This window comes from Babylonia areolata, chromosome 4 (genome assembly GCF_041734735.1).
Source record: "Babylonia areolata isolate BAREFJ2019XMU chromosome 4, ASM4173473v1, whole genome shotgun sequence".
Taxonomy (NCBI): Eukaryota; Metazoa; Mollusca; class Gastropoda; order Neogastropoda; family Buccinidae; genus Babylonia; species Babylonia areolata.
The window spans coordinates 2,394,769-2,406,861 of NC_134879.1; the positions used below are offsets into that span (position 1 = coordinate 2,394,769).

The 12,093-nt window shown below is 43.3% G+C and overlaps 1 protein-coding gene across 2 annotated transcripts in view; it reads right to left on the reverse strand.

Annotated features, from left to right (window-relative positions):
* Window positions 1-12,093, reverse strand: part of LOC143280782 (uncharacterized) — a 48,220-nt gene that overhangs the window by 9,763 nt on the left and 26,364 nt on the right. For both annotated transcript variants that reach the window (XM_076585458.1, XM_076585457.1), the window contains exons 5-8: window positions 11,895-11,944; window positions 11,142-11,458; window positions 6,848-6,985; window positions 2,994-3,133 (exon numbers count right to left, since the gene is read on the reverse strand). In XM_076585458.1, coding sequence (XP_076441573.1) covers window positions 2,994-3,133; window positions 6,848-6,985; window positions 11,142-11,458; window positions 11,895-11,944 — 645 coding nt within the window. The remainder of the gene's footprint in view (window positions 1-2,993; window positions 3,134-6,847; window positions 6,986-11,141; window positions 11,459-11,894; window positions 11,945-12,093) is intronic.

The following is a 12,093-nucleotide window of genomic DNA, read 5'->3' on the forward strand; positions in this document are numbered from 1 at the left end:
TCAACTTCAATCATGAAGGGGTCTCGTCTGGGGGTGAAGAAAAAAACGGGGGAAAAAAAGGACTTCAACTTCAATCATGAAGGGGTCTCATCTGGGGGTGAAGAAAAAAAACGGGAAAAAAAAGGACTTCAACTTCAATCATGAAGGGGTCTCGTCTGGGGGTGAAGAAAAAAAATGGGGAAAAAAAGGGCTTCAACTTCAATCATGAAGAGGTCTCGTCTGGGGGTGAAGAAAAAAACGGGAAAAAAAAGGACTTCAACTTCAATCATAAAGGGGTCTCATCTGGGGGTGAAGAAAAAAACGGAAAAAAAAAGGACTTCAACTTCAATCATGAAGGAGTCTCGTCTGGGGGTGAAGAAAAAAACGGAAAAAAAATAAAACAAGAGAGGCAAGGCCTTCAAGACTCACTTGTGATAAATTAAGTCCCCTTGCATTAATTACAGAGTAATTTCCCTTCTTTACTATCTGCACCAAAATGTTTGCAAAATAAATAAAACTTCCATGCTTAGCAAAAGAAGTTCCTGTTTGAACAAAAAATGATAATAACGACTGCTCTTGTTGTTGTGTCGAATATCAGATCAAAGTGCCAAGTTTAGAGAATACAAAAAATCTAAATATAACAGTAAATGCAGTTTGCATATAATTAGGCTTCTTTAAAAAAAAAAATTTTGTGCCCATCCCAAAGGTGCAATATTGTTTTAAACAAGATGACTGGAAAGAACTGAATTTTTCCTATTCTTATGCCAAATATGGTGTCAACTGACAAAGTATTTGCAGAGAAAATGTCAATGTTAAAGTTTACCACGGACACACAGACACATAGACACACACACACACACAGACAACCGAACACCGGGTTAAAACATAGACTCACTTTGTTTACACAAGTGAGTCAAAAAAAGGACTTCAACTTCAATCATGAATCAACAAATGGATTAAAAGATAAGACAATACAAGACAAGAAATGAATGACTTTATAATCTCACAAAGATAAATTTGCATCAGGTGAGGCAAAACACAGACAGACAATCAGCCAACACACACACACATACAGACACACAAGAAAACAACATAAAACAATACTTGATTTAACAGGAGTAATAAACATAAAGTTTTCAACACACACACACACACACACAGAACACACACACAGACAAGAGGAAACAACATGAACCATTACTTGATTAAACAGAAGTAATAAACAAATAAGTTTCTGAATAAAAGTATTTCACATATTTGCTTTAAAAACAATCTAATTAATAATTATTACATTGTAAGGTTTTCTTTCTGGTAGGTTTGGGCGACAGTGAGACTGACAGTGAGACTTACTTTCTGTTAGGTTTGGGCGACAGTGAGACTGACTTTCTGTTAGGTTTGGGTGACAGTGAGACTGACAGTGAGACTGACAGTGAGAGTCACTTTCTGTTAGGTTTGGGTGACAGTGAGACTGACAGTGAGACTTACTTTCTGTTAGGTTTGGGCGACAGTGAGACTGACAGTGAGACTGACTTTCTGTTAGGTTTGGGTGACAGTGAGACTGACTTTCTGTTAGGTTTGGGTGACAGTGAGACTGACAGTGAGACTTACTTTCTGTTAGGTTTGGGCGACAGTGAGACTGACAGTGAGACTTACTTTCTGTTAGGTTTGGGCGACAGTGAGACTGACTTTCTGTTAGGTTTGGGTGACAGTGAGACTGACAGTGAGACTTACTTTCTGTTAGGTTTGGGCGACAGTGAGACTGACTTTCTGTTAGGTTTGGGTGTCAGTGAGACTGACTTTCTTTGTTTGGTTTGGGTCACACTGAGACTCACTTTCTGTTATGTTTGGGCGACAGTGAGACTCACTTTCTGTTAGGTTTGGGCGACAGTGAGACTGACAGGGAGACTGACAGTGAGACTCACTTTCTGGTAGGTTTGGGCGACAGTGAGACTGACTTTCTGTTAGGTTTGGGTGACAGTGAGACTGACTTTCTGTTAGGTTTGGGTGACAGTGAGACTGACTTTCTGTTAGGTTTGGGCGACAGTGAGACTGACTTTCTGTTAGGTTTGGGTGACAGTGAGACTGACTTTCTGTTAGGTTTGGGTGACAGTGAGACTGACTTTCTGTTTGGTTTGGGCGACAGTGAGACTGACTTTCTGTTTGGTTTGGGCGACAGTGAGACTGACTTTCTGTTTGGTTTGGGCGACAGTGAGACTGACTTTCTGTTTGGTTTGGGTGACAGTGAGACTGACAGTGAGACTCACTTTCTGTTAAGTTTGGGTGACAGTGAGACTGACAGTGAGACTGACTTTCTGTTAGGTTTGGGTGACAGTGAGACTGACTTTCTGTTAGGTTTGGGTGACAGTGAGACTGACTTTATGTTAGGTTTGGGTGACAGTGAGACGGACAGTGAGACTCACTTTGTTTGGTTTGGGTCACACTGAGACTCACTTTCTGTTATGTTTGGGCGACAGTGAGACTCACTTTCTGTTAGGTTTGGGCGACAGTGAGACTGACAGGGAGACTGACAGTGAGACTCACTTTCTGGTAGGTTTGGGCGACAGTGAGACTCACTTTCTGTTAGGTTTGGGTGACAGGGAGACTGACTTTCTGTTAGGTTTGGGTGACAGTGAGACTGACTTTCTGTTAGGTTTGGGCGACAGTGAGACTGACTTTCTGTTAGGTTTGGGTGACAGTGAGACTGACTTTCTGTTAGGTTTGGGTGACACTGAGACTCACTTTCTGTTTGGTTTGGGCGACAGTGAGACTGACTTTCTGTTTGGTTTGGGCGACAGTGAGACTGACTTTCTGTTTGGTTTGGGTGACAGTGAGACTGACAGTGAGACTCTCTGTTAGGTTTGGTAGACAGTGAGACTGACAGTGAGACTCACTTTCTGTTAGGTTTGGGCGACAGTGAGACTCACTTTCTGTTAGGTTTGGGTGACAGAGAGACTGACAGTGAGACGGACTTTCTGTTAGGTTTGGGCGACAGTGAGACTGACAGTGAGACTCACTTTCTGTTAGGTTTGGGTGACTGTGACTGGCTGCCGTTGACCTGGGCGGGACTGGGCGTGTTCTGTCTCTCCCAGGGTCGCCTGACGTCCGACTGGGCAGGGGGAGGGGCAGCAGGGGCCGATGACGGGGTGTCCGACTCCTGCAGAAGAAACAGTAGCACGCCTTTCACTCTTCACTAAAAACTCCCATTATTTTCAAAGCCTGTTTGTAATTCAATTCAATTCAAAATAACTTTACTGTCTGCTTCAACAAAAACAGAAAATTCTCTTTTGGGCTCATTCAAAATGCCCGCCAGCAAATATCAAAGAGAAAAACGAATGAGTAACTGCCACACCCTTCCCTGATCACCACACACACATCAATTATCATGTAAAAAGAAAAACGGTCAGGTAAGATAATATCACATTTTAACTCACTCGGGACGACAAGTTTTCTCCCTTGCTTTTCCCCACAGACGGCCCATTTGTAAGGGTTAGGAAAAAAATTACAAAAAATACAAAATACTGTGTAAGAAAATGAAACTTTCAGAACTGGTTTATTACGTGTTGAGCTATTACATGTAAAAAAATCAAATTTCTCATCTTATTTTTACAGTTTTGCCATATGTAGAAAATACTGCCAATTTTTCACCCCGAATCACCATACCCATGCTCGCTTTCTGCATTAAATTCGCTTTCTTCTTCGTCATCATCCACCTCTTCAATGTCCAACCCTTCAGTTTGTAGCATTTCAAGTACTTCGGCAACCCTAAAACATTGCCATCACTGCCTTGTTCGCTTCACAACATTCCGAGAAGAGGCCGCTTTGCTAACAGGCTGGCACGCGAGCAGACGACCGGTCAGTGACTTTGTCAGCATGTGTGCGAGACAGGCCACACATCCCATATTAACCAATCATACTGTTCGATTGTGGAGTGACCCAGAATAGCGCACTCTGCTTGGCTAATCACAAAATCACGTGTACAGCGCATGATGGAATTTTACTTTCGGAGAATGCTATTCCATTCCTTCGTCCGAAACCGAATACGTTTTGTGTAGGAATGCGTGAGCATTCCTTCGTCCGGAAAGAGTTAAGACAGGGTGAAACAACTGTGATTGTGTGTGTGTGTGTGTGTGTGTGTGTGTGTGCGTGTGTGTGCGCGCGTGCGTGTGAGTGTGTGTTCATGTGCACGATGCGTATATGCATGAGTGTGTGCATGCGTGTGTGTGTGAATGTGTGTGTGTGAGTGCGCGCACGTGTGTGTGTGTGTGTGTGTGTGTGTGTGTGTGTGAGCACTCTGAGTTTCTTACACCACCACCCCATGCCTGCCAAACCACTTTGCATGTATATATATATCTGTGAATGTGAGGTGTGAGAGATGGCTGGTGGGGTGGGTGTGTCAGCACTCTCAGCTTGCATGTATGTATGTATATATATCTATGAATGTGAGGTGTGAGAGTTGGGTGGTGGGGTGGGTGTGTCAGCACTCTCAGCTTGCATGTATGTATATATATCTGTGAATGTGAGGTGTGAGGGTTGGCTGGTGGGGTGGATGTGTCAGCACTCTCAGCTTACATGTATGTATGTATATATATCTGTGAATGTGAGGTGTGAGAGATGGCTGGTGGGGTGGGTGTGTCAGCACTCTCAGCTTGCATGTATATATTTGTATTTGTATTTCTTTTTATCACAACAGATTTCTCTGTGTGAAATTCGGGCTGCTCTCCCCAGGGAGAGCGCGTCGCTACACTACAGCGCCACCCATTTTTTTGTATTTTTGCCTGCGTGCAGTTTTATTTGTTTTTCCTATCGAAGTGGATTTTTCTACAGAATTTTGCCAGGAACAACCCATTTGTTGCCGTGGGTTCTTTTACGTGCACTAAGTGCATGCTGCACACGGGACCTCGGTTTATCGTCTCATCCGAATGACTAGCATCCAGACCACCACTCAAGGTCTAGTGGAGGGGGAGAAAATTTCGGGGGCTGTGCCGTGATTCAAACCAGCACGCTCAGATTCTCTCGCTTCCTAAGCGGACGCGTTACCTCTAGGCCATCACTCCACAATATATATATATATATATATATATATATATATATATATATATATATATATATCTGTGAATGTGAGGTGAGAGATGGCTGGTGGGGTGGGTGTGGAAGGAAGGCAGAGGAGGATAGAGGAAAGACAGTGGCCATGAGTGGTTCATGTAATTTGTTATTTTTTTCTCTCATGTTAAACTCCCTGAGCAGTCAGAGAGAAAGGGCGTTACACAAAAGTACATTATCATTACGCTTAATATTCTTCTTCTTCTTATCATTATCATCATCATTACTGTTGTTATAATAAAGCAGGTTGTTTCAGGCAGTGGCTTCAGATTGTTTTTTTGAAAGAAAATGGATTGCACTAGTTGCTATCCATACTGTGGAGCCTGAACAGCTTGAATGACAAAGAATTTAGCCACATATAAACATACACATATACACACGCACAAACAGAGGCACACCCCCCCCCCCACCCCCCCCCCCCCACACACACAAACAGAAAGGACACAGAGGATGACATGTTGATGCATTGTTGTTGTTGTTTTTTAGTTGTTTAGGTTAACAACTAAAACGAAAGAAATTCACACAAACACAAAATTCTGCCCCAAATCATACACAGTATTTATCATGTAACTGCACCAATAAAAAAACAAACCAATAAGCGGTCAATTTCTAAATGACAACACAAACAAAATACATAAATCTCCCCTTCTCCTTCCACCAAGCCACTCGTCGATGCATTCACTGAGTAACCCAGCAGTTGCTATTCTGTTCCCTTTTATTTATTTATTTATTTTGCTGCCCCATCATCTGCACCATTTCAGTGGCATTACTCCCATGCCGCTCATTTAGATTCCCCCATACACGGCCACACCGTCTGTCACAGTTCCAGCATCGGTAGTCCGCAGGGAACCATCGATGTTAGGTCGTCAGGAGGCCACACACCAGAGGAGACCCTGCACTGCTGCTGAATCACTTTGGTGGTGTTCAGTGGTGCCTGTTCTGATATAACGTACTTAGGACACCACCTACTAAGCCCCCTACTAACGACAATAATGGCTTAGCTGCGGAGCCAGACTGAGTGAGTGTCCCTCCCAGAGTGGAGACCGCCACCACGTCCCTCAAACAACAGCCCCCCATGAATTTGCCGACACTGACGACATTGACAGGACTCACCCCAAGCTCTGCTCCCTTTTATTGACTCACTTGTGTAAACAAAGTGAGTCTATGTTTTAATCCGGTGTTCGGTTGTCTGTGTGTGTGTGTGTGTGTGTGTGTCTGTGTGTCCGTGGTAAACTTTAACATTGACATTTTCTCTGCAAATACTTTGTCAGTTGACACCAAATTTGGCATAAAAATAGGAAAAATTCAGTTCTTTCTAGTCATCTTGTTTAAAACAATATTGCACCTCTGGGATGGGCACAAAAACAATAAAAAAAAAGAAGCCTAATTATATGCAAACTGCATTTACTGTTATATTTATATTTTTTGTATTCTCTAAACTTGGCACCTTGACCTCTTATTCTGACACAACAACAAGAGGAGTCATTATTATCATTTTTTGTTCAAACAGGAACTTCTTTTGCTAAGCATGGAATTTTTATTTATTTTGCAAACGTTTTGGTGCAGATAGTAAAAAAGGGAAATTACTCTGTAATTAATGCTAGGGGACTTAATTTATCACAAGCGAGTCTTGAAGGCCTTGCCTCTCTTGTTTTTCTTGTAGCTCAATCCTTTCTACAGAACATAACAGAAGCGGATCCTCTTTCTATAAAACACAGTGAGGTTCAGTCACAGGACAGCCACAAAGCCAAAGCTGCTCTCTCCTCACCTGTCCAGTGTTTTCCTGCTTGGCGCGGCGGGCCGCTAGCTTCTTCTGCATCTCGCTCATCATGTCCACCATACCACCGGGGCCGCTGGAGCGACTTCCGCTGCTCGATTCCGCAGCAGCAGGGCTCGGTTCTTCAGGCTGTGAAGCACCAAGCACATGGAAATAAAAAAATAAAAAATAAAAATCTAAAGCTTAGTGAGATTCACTGTCATTTCTTTAAAAACACAGAACAAACTACTGCAGGTATGGGCGCAAAGGCCAAGCAGTTAAAGCATTGAATTTTCAAACTGAGGGTTCAGGGTTCGAATCTTGGTACCAACGCCTGGTGGGAAAAGGGTGGAGACTTTTCTGATCTGCCAGGCTGGCTCTGCCAAAGTTGGCAGCCTGTTGTGCAAATGAACCCAAGCTTGTAATGCACTTTCAGCTTGGTCTCCGACCGAGGATAGGCACTATATAAGTATTAATATCATTCATTTATTCATTCTTGCAAAAGGTAAATTCATGTGCACCTGCCTGTGGCCTCACAGAGGTAAGGGAGAAGAAGAAGGAGGAAAAGAAAAACTCACAAGAACTGATGGAATAAAGCTGAAACACTGCTTCACATGAACATACATACTGCATAACAATGCAAGTGCTAATGAACAAAAACAACATTATTCAATCACACAAACATAATGCTTATATTATCTAAAGGTTTGTGAGACTTATAACATCTGAAAAGAGGAAATGTAAAATGCTACAACACATGAGCATGTATAAAGCCTAACTCTGCGAGTGCTAGTTTTGAACATCTGTAAAAGGCTATGGGACCATCCCACCTGAACCTAGTTACATACTGTCCCTACTTTCATGAAGGGACCATCTAACCTGAACCTAGTTACATACTTTCTCTACTTTCGTGAGGGGACCATCTAACCTGAACCTAGTTATATACTTTCCCTACTTTCATGAGGGGACCATCTAACCTGAACCTAGTTACATACTGTCCCTACTTTCATGAGGGGACCATCTAACCTGAACCTAGTTGCATACTTTCCCTACTTTCATGGGGGGACCATCTAACCTGAACCTAGTTACATACTGTCCCTCTTTCATGAGGGGACCATCTAACCTGAACCTAGTTACATACTGTCCCTACTTTCATGAGGAGACCATCTAACCTGAACCTAGTTACATACTGTCCCTACTTTCATGAGGGGACCATCTAACCTGAACCTAGTTACATACTGTCCCTACTTTCATGAGGGGACCATCTAACCTGAACCTAGTTACATACTTTCCCTACTTTCATGAGGGGACCATCTAACCTGAACCTAGTTACATACTTTCCCTACTTTCATGAGGGGACCATCTAACCTGAACCTAGTTACATACTGTCCCTACTTTCATGAGGGGACCATCTAACCTGAACCTAGTTACATACTGTCCCTACTTTCATGGGGGGACCATCTAACCTGAACCTAGTTACATATTTTCCCTACTTTCATGAGGGGACCATCTAACCTGAACCTAGTTACATACTTTCCCTACTTTCATGAGGGGACCATCTAACCTGAACATAGTTACATACTTTCCCTACTTTCATGAGGGGACCATCTAACCTGAACCTAGTTACAAACTTTCCCTACTTTCATGAGGGGACCATGTAACCTGAACCTAGTTACATACTTTCCCTACTTTCATGAGGGGACCATCCCACCTGAACCTAGTTACATACTGTCCCTACTTTCATGAGGGGACCATCCCACCTGAACCTAGTTACATACTTTCCCTACTTTCATGAGGGGACCATCTAACCTGAACCTAGTTACTTTCCCTACTTTCATGAGGGGACCATCTAACCTGAACCAAGTTACATACTGTCCCTACTTTCATGAGGGGACCATCTAACCTGAACCAAGTTACATACTGTCCCTACTTTCATGAGGGGACCATCTAACCTGAACCAAGTTACATACTGTCCCTACTTTCATGAGGGGACCATCTAACCTGAACCAAGTTACATACTGTCCCTACTTTCATGAGGGGACCATCTAACCTGAACCAAGTTACATACTGTCCCTACTTTCATGAGGGGACCATCTAACCTGAACCAAGTTACATACTGTCCCTACTTTCATGAGGGGACCATCTAACCTGAACCAAGTTACATACTGTCCCTACTTTCATGAGGGGACCATCTAACCTGAACCTAGTTACTTTCCCTACTTTCATGAGGGGACCATCTAACCTGAACCTAGTTACATACTGTCCCTACTTTCATGAGGGGACCATCTAACCTGAACCTAGTTACATACTGTCCCTACTTTCATGAGGGGACCATCTAACCTGAACCAAGTTACATACTGTCCCTACTTTCATGAGGGGACCATCTAACCTGAACCAAGTTACATACTGTCCCTACTTTCATGAGGGGACCATCTAACCTGAACCTAGTTACATACTGTCCCTACTTTCATGAGGGGACCATCTAAACTGAACCTAGTTGCATACTTTCCCTACTTTCATGGGGGGACCATCTAACCTGAACCTAGTTACATACTGTCCCTCTTTCATGAGGGGACCATCTAACCTGAACCTAGTTACATACTTTCCCTACTTTCATGAGGGGACCATCTAACCTGAACCTAGTTACATACTTTCCCTACTTTCAAGAGGGGACCATCTAACCTGAACCTAGTTACATATTTTCCCTACTTTCATGAGGGGACTATCTAACCTGAACCTAGTTACAAACAGTTATTTTCCCTACTTTCATGAGGGGACCATCTAACCTGAACCCAGTTACATATTTTCCCTACTTTTATGAGGGGACCATCTAACCTGAACCTAGTTACATACTGTCCCTACTTTCATGAGGGGACCATCTAAACTGAACCTAGTTGCATACTTTCCCTACTTTCATGGGGGGACCATCTAACCTGAACCTAGTTACATACTGTCCCTCTTTCATGAGGGGACCATCTAACCTGAACCTAGTTACATACTGTCCCTACTTTCATGAGGAGACCATCTAACCTGAACCTAGTTACATACTGTCCCTACTTTCATGAGGGGACCATCTAACCTGAACCTAGTTACATATTTTCCCTACTTTCATGAGGGGACCATCTAACCTGAACCTAGTTACTTTCCCTACTTTCATGAGGGGACCATCTAACCTGAACCTAGTTACATACTGTCCCTACTTTCATGAGGGGACCATCTAACCTGAACCTAGTTACATATTTTCCCTACTTTCATGAGGGGACCATCTAAACTGAACCTAGTTACTTTCCCTACTTTCATGAGGGGACCATCTAACCTGAACCAAGTTACATACTTTCCCTACTTTCATGAGGGGACCATCTAACCTGAACCTAGTTACATACTGTCCTAACTTTCATGAGGGGACCATGTAACCTGAACCTAGTTACATATTTTCCCTACTTTCATGAGGGGACCATCTAACTTGAACCTAGTTACTTTCCCTACTTTCATGAGGGGACCATGTAACCTGAACCTAGTTACATATTTTCCCTACTTTCATGAGGGGACCATCTAACTTGAACCTAATTGCATACTGTCCTTACTTTCATGACGGGACCATCGAACCTGAACCTAGTTACATACTGTCCCCACTTTCATGAGGGGGTAAACCAAGCAACAACACAAATCAAAACCACGGTGGTTTTGTTTGCTTCATTTTCTGTTTGTTTGTTTTGGTATGCTTTTAAATTTGAATTGACATGTGCCTGTCTATTCTTTTTACTACTGCTATGGATAGGTGGATGGATTGGTGGAGGGATGTATGTATGTGTATATATGTATGTATCTAGGATAGGTGGATGGATTGGTGAATAGATTACATACTTGTATGTATGTGTTTATATGTATGTATCTATGTATTCAACCAAGACATTGCTGTTGTTTTTTTCTTCTCCCACTTCTCTGTGAATGTTGTCTTTTAGTTTTGATTTTGTGTATCTTTTCTAAATTTAGAAAGTGTCACATGTCTTGACAACTGAATGGATCTATCTATCTGTCAATACACACACACACACATATATATATATATATATATAGAGAGAGAGAGAGAGAGAGAGAGAGAGAGAGAGAGAGAGAGCGAGATCTATCTATCTACATATATCTATCAATCTACATATATATATGTATATCTATATATGTATACACACACACACACATTTGCTTTGTTTTTGAGAATTAAAAAAAAAAAAAAAAAAAAAAAAAAAAAAAAAATCAAAACCACCACTCCCCCACCCTCAGCACTCGTCCGCTCCCTTCAGTCCCTCACCTTCTCCACACGCCTCAACTTGGCCCCCTGCAAGGCCGCCGCCAGACCCCCGGCCCCGCCGGGCGGAGGTGGGGGAGCCGGGGGCGCCGGAGGAGCCGGGGGAACCCCTGAGGAAGGGGGTGGTGGAGGTGCAGGGGGGGCGGGAGGTGCCGGGGGCGCGGGAGGGGCGGGGGGAGCAGGGGGAGCGGGCGGGGCGGCAGGAGGTGCTGGGGGGGCAGGGGGAGCAGGCGGGGCTGGGGGCGCCGCGGGGGGTGCTGGCGGCGCCGGTGGAGGAGCAGCCGGCTGAGGTTTGGCTGCTTGAGCGGGATCGTACATTCCTGGAATTAAGGAAAACAGACAGAGTATTTTGTGAGAGAGTTTGGCTGCTTGAGAAGGATCGTACATTCCTGGATAAAAAGAAAACATACAAATTGTGTGTTGTGAGAGTTAGGAGAGTTTGACTGCTAGAGAAGGATCGTACATTCCTGGATAAAAGGAAAACAGACAAATCGTGTGTTGTGAGAGTTAGGAGAGTTTGACTGCGTGAGAGGGATCATACATTCCTGGAAAAAAAGAAAACAGACAAATTGTGTGTTGTGAGAGTTAGGAGAGTTTGACTGCTAGAGTCAAAAATGGTTTTACCAACATGACCCCTTGAAGTCGATAAAAGTCGCCTATGGCGGTGCACTGTCTAGTCAGCTGAAGTCGCTTATGGCGGTGAACGAGTTAAAAAGCAGAAAATCTAAGCAGTTCCCAGTCCAGCAGTCATCTTACCTCCCCCTGATGCTTGTCTTCTGTGAGTCTGTGGATCTTCACGGTGTACACTGAAGCACACAACAGACAGTAATGTCACTTTAACACACGCTTGAAATCCTTGTACCTTAATATTTCAAATCGGATAATGCAGCAGCATGACTGTATTTCACAAAACAAGTTATTTCTTCTACTTCAAATAAACAACATGCTATTTCTT